This window comes from Phocoena phocoena, chromosome 3, assembly GCF_963924675.1.
Source record: "Phocoena phocoena chromosome 3, mPhoPho1.1, whole genome shotgun sequence".
NCBI classification, from domain to species: domain Eukaryota; kingdom Metazoa; phylum Chordata; class Mammalia; order Artiodactyla; family Phocoenidae; genus Phocoena; species Phocoena phocoena.
In genome coordinates this window covers 56,187,416-56,212,802 of record NC_089221.1, presented here as the reverse complement: position 1 = coordinate 56,212,802, position 25,387 = coordinate 56,187,416, and the positions used below count along the sequence as shown (strand labels likewise).

Sequence of the window (25,387 nt, the reverse complement as noted above, 5' to 3'; positions counted from 1 at the left end):
CCATATCTTATCTGTTGTAAAATTTTTAATTTTTTGAGGAAGCTTCATACTATTTTCCATAGTGGCTGCACCAGTTTACATTCCTACCAATAGCGTACTAGTGTCCCTTTTCTCTACATCCTCATCAACACTTGTTATTGTCTTTTTGATAATAGCCATTCTAACAGGTGTGAGGTGATATATCACTGTGGTTTTAATTTGCATTTCCCTAATGATTGGTGACGTTGAGCATCTTTTCATGTACCTGTTAGCCATCTGTATGTCTTCTTTGGAAAAATGTCTATTCAGATCTTCTATCCTTTTTTTAAAATAAATGTATTTATTTTATTTATTTTTGGCTGTGTTGGGTCTTCTTTGCTGCACGTGGGCTTTCTCTAGTTGTGGCGAGTGGGGGCTACTCTTCATTGTGGTGCACATGCTTCTCATTCTGATGGTTTCTCTTGTTGCGGAGCACAGGCTCTAGGTGCACGGTCTTCAGTATTTGTGGCACGTGGGCTTCAGTAGTTACGGTGCGCAGGCTCAGTAGTTGTGGTGCACAGTCTTAGTTGCTCCACAGCATGTGGGATCTTCTGGACCAGGGATTGAACCGTGTCCCTAGCATCGGCAGGCACATTCTTAACCACTGCGCCACCAGGGAAGTCCCTTTTGCCTATTTTTAGCTGAATTGTTTGGGGTTTTGCTCGAGTTGCATGAGTTCTTTACATATCTTAGATATTAACCCCTTATCAGATAAGTGATTTGCAAATATTTTCTCCCATTGAGTTTTTTGCCTTTTCATTTTGTTTATTTATTTATTTATTGCTATGCAGAAGCTTTTAAGTTTGGTGTATTCCCACTTGTTAGTTTTTGCTTCTGTTGCTTTTGCTTTGGTGTCAAATCCAAAAAAATCATTGCCGAGACTGATATCGAGGAGCTTACTGCCTATGTTTTCTTCTAGGATTTTTATGATTTTAGGCCTTATGTTTAAGTTTTTAATCCATTTTTAGTTAATTCTTTTTTTTAATTTATTTTATTGAAATATAATTGGTTTACAGTGTTGTATTTATACTGTACAACAAAGTGATTCAGTTATACATATATATATACATTCTTTTTCATATTCTTTTCCATTGTGTTTTATCACAGGATATTGAATAGTTTCCTGTCCTTTACGTAGCGTTTTGAGTTAATTCTTGTATGTGGTATAAGACAATGGCCCAGTTTCATTCTTTTGCATGTGGCTGTCCAGGTTGTTTTTTGTTTTTTTGTTTTTGCATCATTTATTGAAGAGACTGTCTTTTCCCCATTATATATTGGCTCTTTTGTCATATATTAATTGACCATATATGCGTGGCTTTATTTCTGGGCACTCTATTCCGTACCACTGATTTGTCTGTCTTTATACCAGTACCATACTATTTTGATTACTGTGGCTTTGTAATATAGTTTGAAATCAGGGAGCATGGTGCCTCCAGCTTTGTTGTTCTTTCTCAAGATTGCTTTGGCTATTTGGGGTCTTTTGTGGTTCCATACAAATTTTGGGATTTTGCTAGGGGTTGCATTGAATCTGTAGGTTGCTTTAGGTAATATGGACATTTTAACAATATTAATATTTCCAATCCATGAGTACAGAAAATCCTTCCATTTATTTCTATTTTCTTCAGTTACTTTAATAATATCTTATAGTTATCAGTGTACAAGTCTTTGTTTTCCTTGATTAGGTTTATTCCTAGGTATTTTATTCTTTTTGATGCAGTTGTAAATGAGATTGTATTAATTTCTCTTTCTGATAGTTTGTTTTTATGGTATAGATATTCAACACTTTTTATATATTGATTTTGTGTCCTGCAACTTCACTAAATTTGTTTATTCTAACAGTGTTTTGGTGGGGTCTTTAAGGCTTTCTATGTATAATGTTGCGTTATCTGCAAATAGTGACATTTTTATTTCTTCCTTTACAAATTGGATGCCTTTTACTTATTTCTCTTGCCTAATTGCTCTGGCTAGGATTTCTAATGCTTTGTTGAATAAAAGAGTGGACATCCTTGTCTTGTGCCTGATATTAGAGGAAAAGCTTTCAGCTTTTCATCATTTAGGATGATGTTAGCTGTTTGTCATGTATAGCCTTTATGATGTTGAGGTATGTTCCCTCTATACCCACTTTGTTGAGAGTTTTTATCATAAATGGATATTGAATTTTGTCAAATGCTTTTTCTGCATCTATTGAGATGATCATATGATTTTCTTCCTTCTTTTTGTTAATGTGATGTATCACATAGATTAATTTGTGAATATTGAACCGTCCTTGCATCCCTGTGATAAATCCCACTTGATCATGGTATAAGATTCTTTTAAATGTGTTGTTGAATTCGGATTGCTAATATTTTGTTGAGGATTTTTACATCTGTGTTAATCAGGGATGTTGGCCTGTAGTTTTCTTCTTTTGTGTTGTCCTTGTTTGGTTTTGATATTAGGGTAATGTTAGCCTCATGAAATGAGTTTGGAAGTGTTCCTTCCTCTTCTATTTTTTTTGGAAAAGTTTGAGAAGGATTAGTATTAATTCTTATTTGAATGTTTGAAAGAATTGACTTGTGAAGCTATCTGGTTTTGAACTTTTGTTTGAATTAATAGTCAAAAGCCTCTAACAATCTTACTAGTAATTGGTCTATTGAGATTTTCTGTTTCTTCATGATTCACTCTTGGTAAGGTGTATGTTTCTTTGAAGTTTGTCCATTTCTTCTAGGCTGGCAGATTTGTTGGCGTATAATTGTTCATACTACAGTCAGCCTTTCATATCCTAAGGTTCCACATTTGCACATTCAACCAACTTGAGATCAATCATTTTTGGGTAAAAAAGAATTTCCAGAAGGTTCCAAAAAACAAAACTTGAATTTGCTGCATGCCAGCAACTATTTACATAGCATTTACATTATATAAGGTGTTACTAACAATAAAGTATGCAGGATTGTATGCAAATACTATGCCATTTTATATAAAGGACTTGAGCAAGCGTCAATTTTGGTATCCGTGGTGGGTCCTGGAACCAGTACCCTGCAGATATTGAGGGATGACTGTAGTTACTTAAGATCCTTTGTATTTTCTGTGGTATCAGTTGTAATGTCTCCACTTCCATTTCCGATTATATTTATTTGAGTCCTATGTTTTTTTCTTTGTGAGTCCATCTAGAGGTTTGTCAATTTTATCTTTTTAAAGAAACTACTGATAGTTTCATTGATCTTTTTTACTGTCTTTTAGTTTCTGTTTCATTTCTTTTCACTCTTATGTTTGTTAATTCCTTCCTTTTACCAACTTTGAGTTTCATTGGGTTCCTCTTTTCCTAATACTTAGGTGAAACTTAGGTTGTTTGAGATTTTTTTATTCTTTCTTTTTGGCTGCATTGGGTCTTCATCGTTGCACGCGAGCTTTCTCTAGTTGCGACGAGCAGGGGCTACTCTTTGTTGTGCACAGCCTTCTCATTGCAGTGGCTTCTCTTGTTGTGGAGCACAGGCTGTAGGCACATGGGCTTCCCTAGTTGTGGCACATGGGCTCAGTATTTGGTGGCTCGAGGGCTCCAGAGCACAGGCTCAGTAGTTGTGGCGCACGGGCTTAGTTGCTCCGCGGCATGTGGGATCTTCCCGGACCACAACTCGAACCTGTTGGCAGGCAGATTCTTAACCACTGTGCCACCAGGGAAGTCCTCTTGTTTCTTGATATTGGCATTTATCTATGAACTTGCTGCTTAGAACTGCTTTTGCTAAGTTTGGTATGTTATATTTCTATTTTCATTTGTATCAGGTATTTTTTTATTTCTCTTTTGATTCCTTCTTTAACCCATTGGTTGTTCAGTAGCATGTTGTTTAATCTCCATGTATTTATGAATTTTCCAGTTTTTTTCTTATAATTGGTTTCTGCTTTCATACATTGTGGTCAGACAAGATGCTTGATATGATTTCCATTTTCTTAAATTTATTAAGACTTCTGTCCTGACATGTGATCTATCCTGGAGAATGTTCTTTCACACTTGAGAAGAATGTGTATTTCTGTTGCTCTGTATTTTTCCATTAACTTAATCTGATTTGACATATCTTTCAAGGCAGATGGTTCCTTATTGATTTTTTTACTTTTTTTTGGTGGTACACGGGCCTCTCACTGTTGTGGCCTCTCCCATTACAGAGCACAGGCTCTGGACGCACAGGCTCAGCGGCCATGGCTCACAGGCCCAGCTGCTCCGCAGCATGTGGGATCTTCCCGGACCGGGGCACGAGCCCGTGTCCCCTGCATCGGCAGGTGGACCCTCAACCACTGCGCCACCAGGGAAGCCCGTTCCTTATTGATTTTTTTATCTGAATGATATATCTGTTGCTGGGGTGTTAAAGTTCCCTACCGTTATTGTATTGTCTGTCTCTCCCTTTAGGTCTGTTAATATTTGCTTTATATATTTAGGGGCGCCTGTGTTGGGTGCATAAGTATGTCTGAATGTTGTATCCTTTTCATGGATTGACACCTTTATTATTATGTAGTGCTCTTCTTTACCTTTTATTACAGTCTTTGTTTTAAAGTCTACTTGTCTTATGAGTATTGCTACCCCAGCCTTCTTTTCATTTCCATTTGCATGGAACATCTTTTTCCACCTCTTCACTTTGAGTCTGTGTGTGTTCTTACATCTGAAGTGAGTCTCCTGTAGGCAGCATACAGGTGAGTTTTAATTTGTTATCTATTCAACCACTCTGTGTCTTTTGATTGGAGAACTTAAATTTAGTCCATTTACATTTTAAGTAATTATTGATAGGTATGTACTTATTGCCATTTTGTTAAATTTCTTCTGGAGGTTTTGTAGTTCTTCTGTTTCCTTCTTTCCTCTCTCTTCGTTTGTGGTTTGATCATTTTCTCTAATGGTATGCTTAGATATTTTTCTCTTTATCTTTTGTGTATTTCCAATAGATTTTTGCCTTGTGGTTGCCATGAGTCTTTTATGTATAAAAACTTATATTTATTGCCATCTATTTTAAGTTGATAATAAGTTAAATTTGAACTCATTCTAAAGCTCTGCATTTTTATTCCCCTCCACATTTTGTCTTTGATGCCACATTTTACATTAAGCGCCTTTCTGGGAGATACAGTGAGCTTGAGCCAGGCAAAGAGAGAGTGCAGATGTTGCATCCAGTAGCCTCTGAGCGTCTTTGTAGATCCCTAGCTGTGCACCAAACTAGAAGCCTCCTCCTCAAGACTAATTTCCTTTATAAGCAAATAGGCCTTTTTCACAGAAAGAATGGTGTGTGTTTCAGTCTGCTGTCTGTGCAGTTTCCTGGGGGTGGTAGCCTGCCAAGGACTGTCTCTTTGGTTGTTACAGCCCCATGGGACCCAGGAACACAGTAAGCCCCACCCTGGGCTGCAGCTGTAAAAACCAAGCCACCAGACATAAAAACTGGGATTGTGTCTTTGATTGTTAACAGTCCCAGGGGACCCAAGAACACAGTAAGCCCCACCCTGGGCTGCAGCTGTAAAAACCAGGACACCAGACATAAAAACTGGGACATCAGATGTGCATAAAAGCTCCCCTCTGGGAGTTACTGCTGCTGTGGAGAGCAGCAGAGGGCAAAGATGGCCCTTGCTGGCTGGAGTGAGGCAGATGGCATGAAGATGGTGCTGCTAGCCTCCGTCCTTAGTGTCCCAGCAGGTCCCTAGATGTATGTTAAATGAAATGCCTACTCTGCAGGTCAGCACTTTACGATAAGTGAGCCTCTGACAGAAAGTCTGGGTGCCTCTCAATCAGCTGCTTCTGCGCTGGGTCATTGGAGGGGAGGGGTGGTTCCAAGCATGGGAACCCTTCCAGTTCCTGTTCCCTCGTGGGTTTCGCGGACATGAATCCCCTTGGTTTTTAAAGTTAGATGTTTTGGGGACTCATCTCTCAGGTGCTGCTCTTAAAACCTAGGGTGCCCAATTTGGAGTTCAGACCCGTTGCTCCTCAGGGAAAAGCTCCAGGTTGTGAGTTCACTCCTGACTGTGGGTCTCCACACCAGGAGAGGGGTTTATGGCAAGAGTGTTTCTCAGCCTCTCCTTCCCACTTCTAAATTTGTACTTTTTGTTTGTACTTCATGTTTTGATATTTTATCATATTCATTTTATATTATTCTTTTGTGTGACAGTATGTCTTAAATCCCTGGTGGCTGGTTGTTTTGCCGCTCTGCCAAACTAAACCCTTTATCTGCTCTTAGAAAAGACTGAAACATGGATTACCCTTGAGCAGATCCACTTATGGTTGGTGGATAGGAATTAAATTGTGGAGTGTTTGCTTCATGGCACTCTTAGAACATTTACGTATGTCTAATTTTGGGGGTAATGTCCCATAATCTCTAAGCAGGTAGGCTTCTTGTGGTTTATTTAGGATTTAAAATACCCATTTTTAATGTAATTTCATTATGTCTTAATTAAGATAGCTCTTATTACTTGTTACTAACACATTTTTGATGAAATCCAACCAAACATGAATTGTTTTTATTCTTTACCCTTCCCAGAGTGATGATTCTGACATTTGGGATGATACAGCATTGATAAAAGCTTATGATAAAGCTGTGGCTTCATTTAAGGTATGAAATGCTTATTTATTCTTTTCCTTATTTCCTCATGTGTATACTCATTCAGGGAAAAAAATGATAGAATACTTACAGTAAAGTGTTAAAGTACATATTACTCAGTCTAATTTTGATGATTAAAAGATAACAGGTTAGGGCTTCCCTGCTGGCGCAGTGGTTGAGAGTCCACCTGCCGATGCAGGGGACACGGGTTCGTGCCCCGGTCCGGGAGGATCCCACATGCCGCGGAGCGGCTGGGCCCGTGAGCCATGGCCGTTGAGCCTGCACGTCCGGAGCCTGTGCTCCGCAACGGGAGAGGCCACAACGGTGAGAGGCCCGCGTACCACAGAAAAAAAAAAAAAAAAAAGATAACAGGTTAGATAAATTAGTTATCTTCCTTTAGAAGTTAGTGACCAGTCTATATGTCATCCCTTTAACAGAGGCAATTTAAGCAGACTTTTCAACATTTATAATTTTTAATGTGTTTAGACTGTATCGAACTATCAAAGTCTTCTAATTCAGATTAGTGCAAGGACAATCTGAATTATACTTTTGAAACATTTAACAAGTCTTTATTGAAATAATATTGAGGATAAATAGCCTAGTGCAGTAATGAATACTTGCAGAGTGTTTACAGTGTTCTAGGCACTGTTCCATGTCCTTTACATACATTAAATTAATGTAATCCTCCCAGATCCTATGAGGTATCAAGTCAAGTGTTCCTGATGGTGATGAATGTCAAGGAATATACATTTCTTTTGCAGGGCGAAGTCTATTTTTTTGTGGCTCAAACAAGACATTTACACAGTTGTCCAATATCATCATTTTCCCCACTGTCTAAGGTGCTTAGTCTTATTGAGCATCATACATGGGCCATCAGTAGTTCAGGCACAGAGCATACACTCATACAGAGCACCAAGCATGGAGTCCACTTCCATCCCTAGTCCCTCCTGTAGCATGAGGTAAAGGTCAGATCTGTATGTCATCCTTGAAGCTGAACTCTGAATTTGTCAATAACATGCTTTCCAACATACATTTAGACTAGAAATAACACTAATGCAGAGTTACCAAGAGAGTTCTATAAAACACAGATGGGGCACAGTGTGGGACGGGGTTGGTGATATTGCACGGGGAGGTAGACTGAGCAGAGAAAAAGAACTGATTTGGGCAAGAGATAGTTTACTTTTAATTGTGTTGCATTTGAGGTAAATGTGAAGATATGAAATTGGTAATTGGAAATGTTGAACTAAGGAGAAAAGCCAGAGCTGGATAATAGCTTTGGAAGTTTGTTTGCATAGAAAGTGTAATTGAAGTAATAGGAATAGGTAATCATAAGCTGGTAAAGAAGGATGGCCAGTTCTTGTTGGGAATGCCCAAGTTTTAGACTTGATCAGAGAAATAATAAAAGCATTAGGGCCCAACATTGCTATGTCATCAAAAATGTTGTGACTATCAAAAAGAAAAATGATTGACAGAGTCTAATGTTACGGAAAGGTTGAGAGTGAGGAGACTTGCTTATAAGGGTCCTTAGAGCTGATTATCAGATATATGATACCTTCAAGAGCAGTTTCTTAGCGTGTGGGATGGTGAACAGAGGAAATAGAAGCTATCTGAGACGGTGGGGCCTGGAGACCAGTTTATAGTGACTGAGTTATATTGTGACTTTCTTAATATATCACCCTGTAACATGTACGTTCCTATTCATGTTTTCATAGCACGCTCTAAAGAACGGTGACATTCCCGAAGTTTCAGAAAAACCAAAAGGCACACCTAAAAGAAAACCTGCTAAGAAGAATAAAAGCCAAAGAAAGAATACCACAACTCCCTTGAAGCAGGTTATTTTAAAACCTTGAGATTTAACTTCAAAGAATTTCTTGTTACTGTCCTTATTAAATAGTATAAAGTACCTTTAAATTATTAGGACAGTGTTTTCTATTGACATAAAATTTCTAAAGCACGTATTAAACTTTCTATTGTTTAGGAACATGCATGTTAATATAAAGAATTAGGAGGAAATGATAAATACTAAATTCAGGTCAGTGTTTATGTTGGGGATGGAGGGGAGGAAGGCAGTGCAACTTGGAAGAAGTACCTGAAGGCTTAAACTGAATTGGCAGTGTTTGACTTTTCTAAATCTGAGAGAGGTATCCTTTTTTTTTCCTTCAAAAATCCTAAAACTGTTAATACCTGGGGACCAGATATTCTGGGTAGAGTCATTTCTGCTATTTAAAACAGTCCACATAGAAGCTAATTATTTTGGTGTCTCATTAGTTGCTTTAGTTTCATCATTACCAAGGGGGAAGAGAGCTGATGTTTGATAAGCACATGCTATGTGCTGGGCTAGCGTACTGGACACTTTACATGCTTCCCCTCTTTTCTGTTCTTCACAACAAATATGTGAGGCAGATTATTCTACACCCACTTAACAGATGAGGAAAATAAGACTCAAGGAGATTAAGAAACTGGTCCATGATTATATAAATGGCAGGACTATGTCATGTTATATTTATATTAGAACTCAGATTTCTGTGGTTTTGGACCTAAGTTTTTTCACTATAACATTCTGCCTCCCAGAACAGTTAACCGGAGACTGTCCCCTCCACCCCCAACCCTGCTCCACCCAAACAAGATTATAGTTTACCCTCTTTTAAAGAAATGTGCGTGTGTCTATCTTTGGTTTCTCTTATAGTGGAAAGTTGGTGACAAATGTACTGCCATTTGGTCAGAAGATGGCTGTGTTTACCCAGCTACCATTGCTTCGATTGACTTTAAGAGAGAAACCTGTGTTGTCATTTACACTGGATATGGAAATAGAGAGGAGCAAAATCTGTCTGATCTACTTTCCACAACCTCTGAAGTAGCTAATAATATAGAACAGAATGCTCAGGAGGTAAGGATAAAAAAATGGAATTCTTGGAAGCAGAAACTAGATGAGAAATTAAGCAGTATAACTGGTTGTCAGTTTGATCCACTGAAGCATTATATTTTTCTTAATGATGCCTTTATAACAAAAGTACTTGTATTTCTTTCTCTTAAAAGAATGAAAATGAAAGTCAAATTTCAACAGATGAAAGCGAGAACTCCTCCAGGTCTCCTGTAAATAAACCAAATAGCATCAAGTCAAAAGCTGCTCCATGGAACTCTTTTCTCCCTCCACCACCCCATATGCCAGGATCATGTCTGGGACCAGGAAAGGTAAACTACCCAGAAAAGGTTTCCCAGGAAATAGTTAATATAGTATTGGAACATTTAGCCCCTCCATTAAGTGACTTGTAGCTTTTCTCACGAAACTTTTTTTTTTGGCTGTGCCCTGCAGCTTGCAGGATCTTAGTTCCCGGACCAGGGGTTGAACCCGGGCCACCTGGACTGCTAGGGATTTCCCTCATGAAACTTTAGTAGCTTTCCATAGATGTTGTAAATACATACCTGAGAATTCTTTGTAAAGGAAATAAGATAGTAATGCAGAATAGTTTATAATGAAAGCCTTTCCTAACAATTTTTTTGGAGTATTAGGTATATTAGAGTAATAGCAAACTTTTGGAGATTGATATATATACTCTACTATGTGTAAAATAGGTAACTAATAAGAACCTACTGTATAGCACAGGGAACTCTACTCAGTGCTCTGTGGTGACCTAAATGGGAAGGAAATCGAAAAAAGAGGGGATATATGTATATATGTATAACTGATTCACTTTGCTGTACAGCAGAAACTAACACAACATTGTAAAGCAACTATTCTCCAATAAAAATTAATAAAAAAAATAATTTAGCAAACTTAAGTTTGAAAGTATAATATTTTATCATCAGCTGGATGTTGTGCTATATAGTTCTCTGTCACTTGTATAAGGTATATAAAAATTGGAAGAGAACACAGTATTTACATCTGATACAGGTGAAATCCAAAGAAGCTCCCAGACTGTTTTGTAGAGCAAAATGTAAATGCTGTTTTTATTCATGGTTCTTTTGGTTATCAGTAGCAAATCAACTTAAACAAAAAGTATTTTTACTTTAGGTTATATCATGGAATCAAAGTCCCTGTCCAGTAGTTTTGTATAAAGCATTGATTTCTTCAGGCAGTGATAATAATAAAGATTTTTAAAATCAAGCATGACATTAAAACTTTTCCTTAGGATTCCCTGTTGAGAGCTTCCTTATTGAGGCTTATATTCTATTACATTTTTCAGAATGGTCAGACCTCTTAATTTATATACATAATAAACATGCTTCATTGGTCTCAGGGGGCTGCTTTTTCTTGTTAAGTGAGAGACACTAATTTTTATAATACATGCTCTAACTTAGCATATGTAATTGAAAGGACATCCAATAGATTATGCAATTTAATTAATGAAATTGCGGGAGATATGGTCTTTTGGTCTTTTATGATGGAAATGTCTCGCTGAGTATACGGTCTCTGATTTATTAGGTAATTTAAATTTTTTCTTACTTTGGCTTCACTGCCTGAATGTCTACATAGAAAGGAAATGAGAAAAATCTAAATGTATGAGTATATATGACTTCAGCATTTGGTACGTGAAATTCTATTTAACCGTTTTGATATGAATAATATAGATATTATTCTGGACAATTATTTCGATTCTTTTGACCTTGAATTCTTTTTTGCTCTTTACATATTGAAACTGTTAAATTGGTCTTTCTTTGAAATGTTCTTTACAGCCAGGTCTAAAATTCAGTGGCCCACCGCCGCCACCCTTCCCGTCATGCTGGCTGCCTCCATTTCCTTCTGGACCACCAGTAAGTGCAAAAGAATTCAGATTAAACTTTGCTTTCATACACAGTTTGGGATTTAGCAGAACATAGGTAGTTCGGAAATGTCACAGCCAGGTTCTGATGGGTAAAAATTCGGAATAAACTTCAGGGTTTTTTTGGTTTTGTTTTTGTTTTTTATTTTTGGCTGCGTTGGGTCTTCGTTGCTGTGTGCGGCTTTCTCTAGTTGTGGTGAGCGGGGGCTACTCTTCATTGCGGTGCCCAGGTTTCTCACTGCGGTGGCTTCTCTTGTTGAGGAGCACGGGCTCTAGGCGCACGGGCTCAGTAGTTGTGGCTCGCGGGCTCTAGAGCGTGGGAGCAGTTGTGGCACACGGGCTTAGTTGCTCTGCGGCGTGTGGGATCTTCCCCGACCAGGGCTTCAACCCGTGTCCCCTGCATTGGCAGGCGGATTCTTAACTACTGCGCCACCAGGGAAGTCCCAGGGTTTTTGTTTTTAATGACCTTCTGCTACCCAGACTCAGTCCTCTTATAGCCCATATTATTCATGCTTCCTTCCCGGCAGCAGTATCTCATTCTAAGGGAGATAGCGCCTATCCAAAAGGATTTATTTACACCATACCTTAGGATTAATGTTTTACCCTTCTTCCAGGCATGGTCTGATCACGTAGACTGTCCAGATATCAACAATAGGCAAAATACAAAGACACTTTTTGGCAGACTGCATTGGGGTGGGGGCAGTGCAGATGTTCTAGCCAGAACTTTTACTTGAAACGCTGTGTGGGTGTTTTTTGAGGAAAACCATAGAAGTATTTATCCTTTGTCTTTTACCTATAGCTTCATAATGGAACAGAAAAATAGGTCTAATGAAAGCAAAATGTTTAAATATTTTATGTGACCTGTTGCCTTTTGATTCTTATTCAATTTAATTTTATTGGTCTCTTGTTGTTGTTACTGGTTGGCTTTCTCCAAATCCCAGATTTTTAAAAAAATTTTAACTAGGAGATGACATGGAATGTAGGGAAAGATACAACTAACATCCAGCATTCTGTACGTAAAATAGGTTTCCAGACCTTATGTTTTTGTCTACTGATTTTAAAGTGTATCTTTCTCCGTTTTCAGATAATTCCCCCACCACCTCCTATGTGTCCAGATTCTCTGGATGATGCTGATGCTTTGGGAAGTATGTTAATCTCTTGGTACATGAGTGGTTATCATACTGGTTACTATATGGTAAGTGATCACTCAGCATCTTTCCTGACAGTCACTTTGTGGTTTTGTGACTTTGTTTTGTTTGTGACTAAAAAGCGGTTTCTTATGTTAGGTAGATCCTAAGAGTTGAAAACTATAGGCAGGTTCAGTTCCAGACCACTGCAATGAAGTGAGCATCACAATTAAGCGAGTCATGAATTTTTTGGTTTCCTAGTATGTATAAATGTTATGTTTACACTATACTGTATTCTAGTACGTATGTAATAGCATTATGTCTTAAAAGCAGTGTACATACCTTAATTTTAAAATATTTTATTGCCGAGAAAAGCTAGCTACCATCTGACAACACAGGGTTGCCCCAGCCTTCAACTTGTGCAGAATACAGTATCTGCAAAGTACAATAAAGCAAGGTATGTCTGTACCTTACAGTTTTAAACAATACAGCTATCTACGGCTAAAATTACTCTTGTATTGTCCCCACTAAGTATAGTTGTAGTGCATTGAAAAATCTTTCATATTATTAGGTTATTTTTATTACAGTTGGCCCTCTGTATCCATGGGTTCTGCATTCATGCATTCAACCAACTGTGAATGTTCGAAGAAAAAAAATTCCAGAAAGTTCCAAAAAAGCAAAACTTGAATTTACTGCATGCTGACAACTATTTACATAGCATTAGATATTATAAGTAACCTAGAGATGATTTAAAGTGTATGAGAGGATGTGCATAGGTTACATGCAAGTACTGTGCCATTTTATATAAGGGACTGGAGCATCTGCAGATTTTGGTGTTCAGTGGCAGGGCAGGATGGGGGTGTATCCTGGAACTCATTCCCCCCCATCCATGGGCTATCAAGGGACGAATGTGTACATTTTCTAATTTAATGAAACTTTTTCTAAATTATTTTCTAATCTCATTAGTCTTTCTATTTTGATTTGAAATAAAATGGGTTGTAGGAGAGGGAAAAAGGAAGGATAATACCCCCAACTCCCCCACCCCCCCCCAAGTAAAAGGAAAAGAAAGACAAAAAAATAAGTTATTTTTGTGCACAGTGAAAGTCTGGTGTGATAAATGCCAAACTGGACCTTAGGGACTGAGGCTCCAAACTTCTCGTTTTATGCATCTATCTGTTGTAGACATGTTCTATTGTAATTTAGCAGGAAATTTTAAAGTTTTTAAAAAATGAAACTAATATGGCATGCTAAGATTATGATGTGATACTTGAATTTTTAGTTAACTAATATATAGAAGAAACTAAACAACTGACTTGAAGATGTAATTTTATAAGTATATCACCTGTACATTCCTCCACCAATATTCTTACTTTAAAGCTACTCTTCAGCTGTTGTATAACCCTGATATATTTGTACGGTATGATGAAGTTGCACTTTTAATGACCGAAATGATAATGGAAACTAAATTAATAGTTCGTAATGTGTTTTGAGACCAGTGATCGGATAACTTCCGAAGCTTCCCCCTTCTGCACTTCAAATTTCTCTGCATGTTTTCTGTAAATTATGAAATATAGTTGTTTCTCGGTATCTGCAGGCGATTGGCTCCAGGATCTCTGCAGGTACCAAAATTCAGGGATGCTCACATCCCTTATAGAAAATGGCATACTACTTGCATATAACCTACACACGTCCTCCTGTGTACTTTGAATCATCTTTAGATTACTTATAATACCTAATACAATGTAAATGATATGTAGGTAGTTGCTGGTATGTAGCGAATTAAAGTTTTGCTTTTTGGAACTTTCTGGAATTCCTTTTTTCTAATATTTTTGATCTGCAGTTGGTTGAATCCGCAGATGTGGAATCTGTGGATACAGAAGGCCAACTGTATTTTGAAAAATAATTATATATAAAGTATTGGCATAAGTTATGTTTATTTATTTATTTATTTTTTTTGCGGTATGCGGGCCTCTCACTGTTGTGGCCTCTCCCATTGCGGAGCACAGGCTCCGGACGCGCAGGCCCAGCGGCCATGGCTCACGGGCGTAGCCGCTCCGCGGCATGTGGGATCTTCCCGGACCGGGGCACGAACCCGTGTCCCCTGCATCGGCAGGCGGACTCTCAACCACTGTGCCACCAGGGAAGCCCAATTTATGTTTATTTTTAAATTTTTTAGACAGGAAAGATAGAGGGGGCAAAATTCATCCATAGTTCTAGTACCCAGATATACCATATTTTGCCTTGTTTTCAGGTTCATATCATGCAAAGGTTCATGGCTTTGTTTGGTTGTTGTTGTTAGTGTAAACTTTTATTGAAATATGCAGGCAGAAGAGTACACATATTAGAAGGCCACAGATTGATGAATTTTCACAAAGTGATCACATTTGTGTAATCAGCGCTAATATCAAGAAAAAGACCACAATCCTAAAGTTTCCTTTTATCCCCTTCTAGTCATTACCAATCCCTTTCCTAAGGGTAACCCTTTTCCTGACTTATAATGTCATCAAATTTTTTAATTTTGTGAATAGAATCACACATATACTCCTTTATGGCTGGCTTATTTTGCTCAACACTTTGTGAGATTAATCTACATTGTTGTGTGTGGTTGTAGCTGTATTTCATTCCATTGTATACATATACCATAATCTGTTTATTCATTTTAACCGTTGACGGACATTTGGTTTGTTTCCAATTTGGGGCTATTAAATATTTTTAATAATTAAGCTTTGTTAAGATACAATTTACATGGTATACAGGTCACCCATTTAAAGTGCACAGGTCAGTGGTTTTAGTTTTTATTATATTCACAATTATGTAGCCATCACTATAATCAATTTTATTTTATTTCATTTCATTTTGTTTCATTTCATTTGTTTTTGGTCACACTGCACTGCATGTGGGATCTTAGTTCCCTGACCAGGGATTGAACCTGCGCCCCCTGCATTGGAAGTGCAGAGTCTTAACCACTGGACCGCCAGGGAAGTCCCTACAATCAATTTTAGAATAATTTCATTATCTACCCCCCAACCCCAAGAAAATCACGTACCCTCATTTTCCCCAACCTCCCAGCAGTAGGCAATGACTAAACTACTTTCTGTCTTCTTTTGGATTTGCCTATTCTGGACATTTTGAATAAATAGAATCATACTGTATGTGATCTTTTGTGTGTATCCTTTTTCACTCAGCCTAATGTTTCCTAGATCCATCTGTGTTGTAGCATTTATCAGTACTTCATTTTTTATTGCCGAATAATACTCTGTTGTGTATACCACATTTTATCCATTTGGGTTGTTTCCACTTTTTGGCTGTAATGAATAATGCTGCTATGTACATTCGTGTACAAGCTTTTGTGAGGATGTACGTTTTCATTTCTCTTGGGTATATACCTAGGAGTGGAATTGCTGGATCACATGGTATGTGAAGGTTCAGCTTTGGTAGGTAACCAAACCAGAATACAAGTATGGTGTTGTTGTTTTAATAATTTCAGACTTACAGAAGAGTTGCAAAAATAGTACAAGAATTTCCATGTTTAGGTTCCCCAAATGTCAACTTTTTACCCCTTTAGGTTTCTCATTCATTTCATTTTTCCTTCTCTCTCCTCTCTCTTTCTCTGTATCTATCTCTATTTTTCCCCCCGAAGCTATTCAGAATCAGTTGCAGATACAGTGCCCCTACCATTTAAATACACTATGTATTTCCTGAAAGCAAGAACATTCTTTTGTATAATCACCATATAGTTATCAAATCAGGAACTTAAATCGATTAATACTGATACTATGATCTTATCTACTGGCCTTATTCAAATTTTGCCAGTTGTCTTATGAGTGTCCTTTACAACAAAAGAAAGTTGTTTTTTAATCTAGAATTCAGTCCAGGGCCACGTGTTACCTTTTGTTGTCATATCTCTTTAGTCTTATGTGACTGACTTTTTAAATATAGTTTTGTCCTCATACCATTTACATTGTTTTGTATCCTTTAAAAATATATATTTGTTAATTACAAGTGATAAATGTAAAACCTTGTAAAATTTTCAAAAATTAAAGATGAGACAAAAATCCTGTTGGTGATCAAAGCCATGCCCATAAATTGGGAGACTGAGATTGACATATGTACACTACTATATATAAAATAGGTAACTAATAACCTACTGCATAGCACAGGGAGCTCTACTCAATACTCTGTAATGACCTATATAGGAATAGAATCTAAAATAGAGTGGATATATGTATATGTATAACTGATTCACTTTGCTCTAGAGCAGAAACTAACACAACATTGTAAATCAACTGTACTCCAATAAAAATTAATTTTAAAAAAAGCCAGGCCCAGTTTCTACCCTTCTCCAGAGGTCACCACTGATATTAGTTTGCCGTATAGCCTATCAAAATCTCTTTCTCTGTGTTCAGGTATATATGAGTGCTCATAAGAAATGTATTGTTCTTATGTTCATCTTTCTATATATAAAGACATTCTGTAAGAGTTTAGTTCAGGATTTCCCTGGCAGTCCAGTGGTTAGGACTCCGTGCTTCCATTGCAGGGAGCACAGATTTGATCCCTGGTTGGGGAACTAAGATCCCGCATGCCACGTTGTGCAGCCAAAAAAAAAAAAATGAAGTTGGTTTTTCTTACTCGTCATTCTGTTGGTGACCAATTTCACTAAATTTACTGACCATTTACTTCAAATATATTCTTTCTAACTTCCCTGGTGATCACATCATTTCTCTCCTCCGCTTCATAGACGAACTTCTTCAAAAAATTATCTCTAGGGGCTTCCCTGATAGCACAGTGGTTGGGAGTCTGCCTGCCGATGCAGGGGACATGGGTTCGTGCCCCAGTCCGGGAAGATCCCACATGCCGCGGAGCGGCTAGGCCCGTGAGCCATGGCCGCTGAGCCTGTGCGTCCAGAGCCTGTGCTCCACAACGGGAGAGGCCACAATAGTGAGAGGCCCGCGTACCACCAAAAAAAAAAAAAAATTATCTCTAGTTGTCCTCTTTACTTCCTTATCTCACATTCTCTTCAGGCCTGTCAGGTAGACTTCTGTCTTTCCTACTGTATTGAGATTTTTTTGTTTTTAAAGATTGTTTTTAATGAATGAATGAATTTATTTTGGGCTATGTTGGGTCTTCGTTGCTGTGTGTGGGCTTTCTCTAGTTGCAGTGAGCGGGATCTAGTCTTCGTTGTGGTGCGTGGCTTCCCATTGCGGCTTCTCTTGTTGCAGAGCCCAGGCTCTAGGCACACGGGCTTCAGTAGTTGTGGTGGGCGGGCTTAGTTGCTCCACAGCATGTGGGATCTTCCCAGACCAGGGCTCGAACCCATGTCCCCTGCACTGGCAGGTGGATTCTTAACCACTGTGCCACCAGGGAAGCCCTGTATTGAGATTTTACCTCCAGATTGCTGACTCAGTGGTCAGTTCTCTGCTTTATGTCTCTTACCTCTCAGCAACATTTTAATATATTTGACTACACTTTTGAAAGACTTTTTTCTCCTGCCTTTGGTAACACGTTTTAATCTACTAGTCATTACCTTCTTCCTTGGCTGCTCCTTTTAGACTCCTTTAACAGCTTTTCCTCCTCTACCCAATATCTTTGTGGGATTCCTTATGCGCAACTCATAGCCCCCTTCTCTTCTCTAACTATAAACTCTCACTAGGTGACCTCATCTGCTCTAGGACTTAAAATGGCATGTCTGTACTGGAAGTTCTCAGATGTCTAGCTCTGAATTTGAGACTTGTTTATCCAACTGCCTATTTTCCCTCACCACATGGATGTCTGTTAGGTACATCTCAAACCAAATATAGCCAAAACTGAACTGTTAGTGTTATTTCATACACCTCTATTCCCACAGCCTTTCCATCTCAGTAAGCAGTAACATTGATGCACTAGCAACACCAGTTTCTCAAGCCACAAATGTGGAGTTAGCGTTGATTGATTCCTCACTTTCCTTCACTTTTTTTTTTTTAAACATCTTTATCGGGGTATAATTGCTTTACAATGGTGTGTTAGTTTCTGCTTTATTACAAAGTGAATCAGTTATATATATATATATATGTTCCCATATCTCTTCCCTCTTGCGTCTCCCTCCCTCCCACCCTCCCTATCCCACCCCTCCAGGCGGTCACAAAGCACCGAGCCGATATCCCTGTGCCATGCAGCTGCTTCCCACTAGCTATCTACCTTACGTTTGTTAGTGTGTATATGTCCATGACTCTCTCTCACCCTATCACAGCTCACCCTTCCCCCTCCCCATATCCTCAAGTCCGTTCTCCAGTAGTTCTGTGTCTTTATTCCTGTCTTACCCCTAGGTTCTTCATGACATTTTTTTTTCTTAAATTCCATATATATGTGTTAGCATACAGTATTTGTCTTTTTCTTTCTGACTTACTTCACTCTGTATGACAGACTCTAGGTCTATCCACCTCATTACAAATAGCTCAATTTCGTTTCTTTTTATGGCTGAGTAATATTCCATTGTATATATGTGCCACATCTTCTTTATCCATTCATCCGATGATGGGCACTTAGGTTGTTTCCATCTCCGGGCTATTGTGAATAGAGCTGCAATGAACATTTTGGTACATGACTCTTTTTGAATTTTGGTTTTCTCAGGGTATATGCCCAGTAGTGGGATTGCTGGGTCATATGGTAGTTCTATTTGTAGTTTTTTAAGGAACCTCCATACTGTTCTCCATAGTGGCTGAACCAATTCACATTCCCACCAGCAGTGCAACAGTGTTCCCTTTTCTCCACACCCTCTCCAGCATTTATTGTTTCTAGATTTTTTGATGATGGCCATTCTGACTGGTGTGAGTGAGATGATATCTCATTGTAGTTTTGATTCGTATTTCTCTAATTATTACTGATGTTGAGCATTCTTTCATGTGTTTGTTGGCAGTCTGTATATCTTCTTTGGAGAAATGTCTGTTTAGGTCTTCTGCCCATTTTTGGATTGGGTTGTTTGTTTTTTTGTTATTGAGCTGCTTGAGCTGCTTGTAAATTTTGGAGATTAATCCTTTGTCAGTTGCTTCATTTGCAAATATTTTCTCCCATTCTGAGGGTTGTCTTTTGGTCTTGTTTATGGTTTCCTTTGCTGTGCAAAAGCTTTGAAGTTTCATTAGGTCCCATTTGTTTATTTTTGGTTTTATTTCCATTTCTCTAGGAGTTGGGTCAGAAAGGATCTTGCTGTGATTTATGTCATAGAGTGTTCTTCCTATGTTTTCCTCTAAGAGTTTGATAGTTTCTGGCCTTACATTTAGGTCTTTAATCCATTCTGAGCTTATTTTTGTGTATGGTGTTAGGGAGTGATCTAATCTCATACTTTTACATGTACCTGTCCAGTTTTCCCAGCACCACTTATTGAAGAGGCTGTCCTTTCTCCACTGTACATTCCTGCCACCTTTATCAAAGATAAGGTATCCATATGTGCGTGGGTCTATCTCTGGGCTTTCTATCCTGTTCCATTGATCTATCTTTCTGTTTTTGTGCCAGTACCATACTGTCTTGATTACTGTAGCTTTGTAGTATAGTCTGAAGTCAGGGAGCCTGATTCCTCCCACTCCGTTTTTCGTTCTCAAGATTGCTTTGGCTATTTGGGGTCTTTTGTGTTTCCATACAAACTGGGAAATTTTTTGTTCTAGTTCTGTGAAAAATGCCAGTGGTAGTTTGATTGCATTGAATCTATTCCTTCACTTTTTATAACCAATTTATAAGAAAGTTCTGTTGACTATTTTCATGCAGATCCTGAATCAATGCACTTTGATTTCTCTCCACTAATACCCATTCAAGATACTATCATCTCTTTTTTTAACCGAGATATATTGGCTAAAAGTTCGTTCAGGTCCCCATTTCTTTTAATTGCATGGATGTACCACATTGTGCTTATCCATTCATCAGTTGATGGACATTTGGGTTGTCTCATCTTTTTGGCTACAGTGAATAATTCTGTTATCACCATTTGTGTATAAAATTTTGTATGGATGTATATTTTCAGTTTTCTTGGATATATATTTAGGTGTAGAATTGCTGGCTCAAAAGATCGCTGTAGCGGAACCATGGTCAGGGAGCTAAGATCCCACATGCCTCTCGGATAAAAAAACAAAACATAAAACAGAAGCGATATTGTAACAAATTCAATAAAGACTTTTAAAGAATGGTACACATTAAAAAAAAAGTCTTTAAAGAATAAATAAGTAAATAAATAAAGTGACTGCACCATTTTATTATAACCACCAGCGATGTGTGAGGGTTCCTATTTCTCCACATCGTCACCAACACTTACTATTGTCTCCTTGTTTGATTATAGCCATCCTAGTGGGTATGAAGTGATACGTTTTAATGGTTTTGATTTGCACTTTCCTAATGACTAAACGATGTTGAGCATCTTTTCATGTGCTTGTTGGCCATTTATATATCTTTTTTGGAGAACTGTCTATTCACATCCTTTGCCTATTTTTTAAATAGGTTGTTTGTCTTTTTGTTGATGAGTTGTAATAGCTCTTTATATATTCTGGATAAGACATCATTATCTCTTACCTTACTGCAGCAGATCCCAAGTATTCTTTTTGCTTATGAAATTTCATGTCCCATCCTGCCAAATCCATTCTGAATACAGCAGCTAGAGTGATATATTATTTTCTCAAATATTTATTTATTTATTTGCATGGGGTCTTAGTTGCACCATGCGAGATCTTTAGTTGCACCATGCAGACTTCTTAGTTGTGGCATGTGGACTCTTGATTGCAGCATGCATGCAGGATCTAGTTCCCTGACCAGGGATCGAACCCGGTCATTGGGTGCATAGAGTCTTACACACTGGACCACCAGGGAAGTTCCTCCACACTCTTCTTACTCAGTACACTCCTGCAACACTGGCCTCTTTTCTTGCTCATGTCCAGATTTATACCTTCTTCTGTCCCTTTGCACTCATTATTCTTTAGTCTGGAAAGCTGTTACCCTGTATTTCACTTGTCTGGCTTGTTGCTTAGATCTCAACTGAAATTTCATCTTCCTGATTAAGCTAGAAGTGATCTGCCCTCATTCTCTATTATATCACCCCACTTAGATTCTCTGTGTGGCATTTATCGTTCTTGGTATGATTTTCTTTACCTGTTTATCTATCTCCTTCCAGTAGAATGTTGAGCTCCACGGGAGCAGGGACCTTGTCTGTCTTATAACCTTGGATCTTTAGCATCTGGAATAGTGCCTGGTTCATAGTAAGTCTGGTTCAGAATAAGTTCATCATTTGCTAAATGTTGAACATTAGCAAGTTTTTCCTCTGGTAATTAGATAACCATTCTTATATATAAAGCTTCTTGCAGATTATTTCCTTATGACATCTGGAAGTATCATTATTGGGTCCAAAAGTATAAACATTTTATTTTAGTTTAGTTTTTAAACATTTTAGTAGCTTTTGATACTGTTGACTGCCTTTCCACAATTCTTTCCATGTGTATTGCCACTGGTGCAACTTGAAAATGTTTGTTTTACCACAGCCTTAAATAGTTATACACCTTATTGCTTTCTTCTTTGATAACTCTAGCAGCAGTTAAAAAATATGAATGTTCTAACGTGTCAGAATATATTTGATTTGAAGGATGACCTGGATGAAAATTAAAGTTGGTTAATTGTACTCATAAACATTCATATTTCACATACTTGATTGTACTGTTATTAAAACCTAGCAGATTTTCAACAGACTTTGAACTCTGGTCCTAACCAACAAAATGCAGATGTTTCTGTTTCTTTTGTGAGTTCAAGCACCAGTTCCTAGGAAAGCAGCCTTGTCCAGTATATATGCCACAAATTCAGGGCTAAGCTATGATTAACTTGTTCCAGAGAAATGATCTTTACTTTTTGCAGTATTATTTGTATATCTGCGTAAATTAAAATATAAACCTATGTTCATATTCAGAAGTGTAAACAAATTGCCATTTCCTAGATCTTGCATTTTTGTCTCTTGGAAATTTTTACCATTAAAAAGAAGAAGCTACTGTTCATTGTCATGTTTTCCAATAGCTTATGTGTGTTTTAGAGAGCGTTGCCTTCAGGTAGCGATTCTTAGCCATTGCTCCACAGAAGCATACGTGATTGACAACTTTTCCATTACTAACCTGTTCCCATAAGAGCAGCCAGACAGGATTTGGGTCTAGCTCTTAACCTATACATTTTTCTTTTTCTAGAAATCCTAACAGAATGCAGATGAATGAGAGTAATGTTATTGAAATAACATAGCACAGGCTCTAACTTTGGTACTTATTAGTAACAAATCCCCTTTAATATATCTTGTGGCCTCAAAGATATAGATTAATAGTGAAGTCGAAAGCTAGTATATATGTAGGGAAAGATAGAAGGTATTGAGGCCAGAAAGGAGAAGAGAGGAGTAGGACATTTGTGCTAAGTATGACCAGGAAAAACAGTAAATATTTGAGTCTTAATTTTTTTTTTGAACTTCTAAAATATTTTTGTCTAGTGAGTACTGGTTTTTAATGGTTTTATTTTAATAAATGAGTGTGACACATTATATATTTTATTTGACAGAAAATAAGATATAAGTTGGCTCAGGAACATCTTCAGACTTAGTGAAAGAAGAAAACTTTCTTAATTGCAGCCTAGTAATTGTTTACTTTGGAGTCACGTTTAAAGTACATTTGAAGGCTGTAAACTTATTTTCTGATGATATTTTGTTAAAGAGAATTAATGAAGTGTCTTATGTGAAAGAAAATGTTCACTTCTGTATAAAATGTGTGTTCTTTTTTTTTTTAAACATCTTTATTGGAATATAATTGCTTTACAGTGTTGTGTTAGTTTCTGCTGTATAACAAAGTGAATCAGCTATATGTATAATGTATCCCCATATCCCCTCCCTCTTGCATCTCCCTCCCACCCTCCCTATCCCTTAGGTTGTCACAAAGCACCAAGCTGATCTCCTTGTGCGATGCAGCTGCTTCCCACTAGCTAGCTGTTTTACACTTGGTAGTGTATATATGTCAATGCTACTCTCTCACTTTGTCCCAGCTTACCCTTCCCCCTCCCCGTGTCTTCAAGTCCATTCTCTGTGTCTGCGTCTTTATTCCTGTCCTGCCCTTAAGTTCATCAGAACCACTTTTTCTTTTTTTTTTAGATTCCTCATATATGTGTTAGCATACGGTATTAGTTTTTCTCTTTCTGACTTACTTCACTCTGTATGACAGACTCTGGGTCCATCCACCTCACTACAAATAACTCAATTTCTTTTTATGGCTGAATAATATTACACTGTATATATGTGCCACATCTTCTTTATCCATTCATCTGTCGATGGACACTTAGGTTGTTTCCATGTCCTGGCTATTGTAAATAGTGCTTCAGTGAACATTGTGGTACATGACTTTTTGAATTATGGTTTTCTCAGGGTGGGATTGCTGGGTCATATGGTAATTCTATTTTTAGTTTTTTAAGGAACCTCCATACTGTTCTCCATAGTGGCTGTATCAATTTACATTCCCGCCAACACTGCAAGAGGGTTCCCTTTTCTCCACACCCTCTCCAGCATTTATTGTTTGTAGATTTTTTGATGATGGACATTCTGACCTATGTGAGGTGATACCTCATTGTAGTTTTGATTTGCATTTATCTAATGATTAGTGATGTTGAACATCCTTTCATGTGTTTATTGGCAATCTGTATATCTTCTTTGGAGAAATGTCTATTTAGATCTTCTGCCCATTTTTGGATTGGGTTTGTTTTTTTGATATTGAGCTGCTTGTATATTTTGGAGATTAATCCTTTGTCAGTTGCTTCGTTTGCAAATATTTTCTCCTGTGTTCTATGCTTCTAAATGCCTTTATTTTCCTTACAGGGTTTCAAACAAAGTCAAAAAGAAAGAAGGTGCTCCCATTTCAATTAAGGAGTAAGTCTACCATCATTATAAAAGAGAATGTTACTTTTTTATAAATTTTGTAGTTTGTAGAAAATATATGTTTAAAAATTAAAATATTGAAAAGTAGAAAAGTTAGTGTAAAACAATATTAAAGACATTTTGATGCAAAAACTATTTGATAAAAGATTGATCTAAATCCCCTCTAGAATTCTTATGATGTCAAAGCATCATCTCAGCAAATACTTGTTGGTTGGTTGTATTGAAAGGAAAACATACCTTTATAATAAAGAGATCCTTAGAATCAGAGATGAAATTTTGCATCACTGTAATCAGACAGTCAGACTTGCTTTTTCATTTGAGATGCAGTATGAAATACCCTGTATTACCTATGAAGTGTTATGGTCAAAAAAGTTTAAGTGGAATTTAAACAGACCTTTGGGATCTACTTTCCCATTTATCAGAAATACTGGGGATAGAGCAACAAGTTAAATGACATCACAAAAGAAATGATCAGACAGGTCCAGAACGTGACATGTTGTAGAAGATAACTGGCCTCCTTTCTTCAAAAATTCAGTGTCATGAAAGAAAACATGACATGGAGTAGGTAACTATTCCAGATTAAAAGTGACTTGAGATATAACAGCCAAATACAATGTGGCATCCTTCATTATTGATTAGACCCTGGTTTTGAAAAGCTATTTATAAGAGACTTGGGGGTTGAGGAAATTTGAATATAGACTGGATTTTAAATGATATTAGATAACTATTGCTAATTTTATGAGCTGTGATAAGGGTGTTGTAGTTTCTGGAAGAAGGTCTTTAAATTTGCATACTGAAGTATTTAGAAGTGAAGTATTACAGTGTTTGTAATACATTTCTAAATGATTTAGCAAAATGTATATATGTGTGTGCATGAAGTGTATATGGCTGTTATTGAATCTAAGTGGTGTTCATATGGATGTTCACTGTACTATTTTTTTTCTATTTTCTGTGTGTTTGAAAAGTACATAAGAAAAGTGTTCAGTATTTTTAACTAAATGAGTAAAATCTATATGTCTGTTGTATTCCCTTTTTACATATTTTACACTTTTG

At 37.5% G+C, this 25,387-nt stretch overlaps 1 protein-coding gene across 2 annotated transcripts in view; it reads left to right on the top strand.

Annotated features, from left to right (window-relative positions):
* LOC136119914 (survival motor neuron protein) overlaps positions 1–25,387 on the top strand; it is a 45,891-nt gene that overhangs the window by 7,869 nt on the left and 12,635 nt on the right. Inside the window, exons 2-8 of one of the 2 annotated variants that reach the window (XM_065873246.1) lie at positions 6,495–6,566; positions 8,267–8,386; positions 9,241–9,441; positions 9,591–9,746; positions 11,229–11,306; positions 12,399–12,509; positions 24,275–24,325. In XM_065873246.1, the coding sequence (XP_065729318.1) occupies positions 6,495–6,566; positions 8,267–8,386; positions 9,241–9,441; positions 9,591–9,746; positions 11,229–11,306; positions 12,399–12,509; positions 24,275–24,322 (786 nt within the window). In that variant the 3' untranslated portion in view covers positions 24,323–24,325. Of the gene's footprint in view, positions 1–6,494; positions 6,567–8,266; positions 8,387–9,240; positions 9,442–9,590; positions 9,747–11,228; positions 11,307–12,398; positions 12,510–24,274; positions 24,435–25,387 lie in introns of those variants that run through there. The other variant, XM_065873247.1, reaches the window with a different exon arrangement.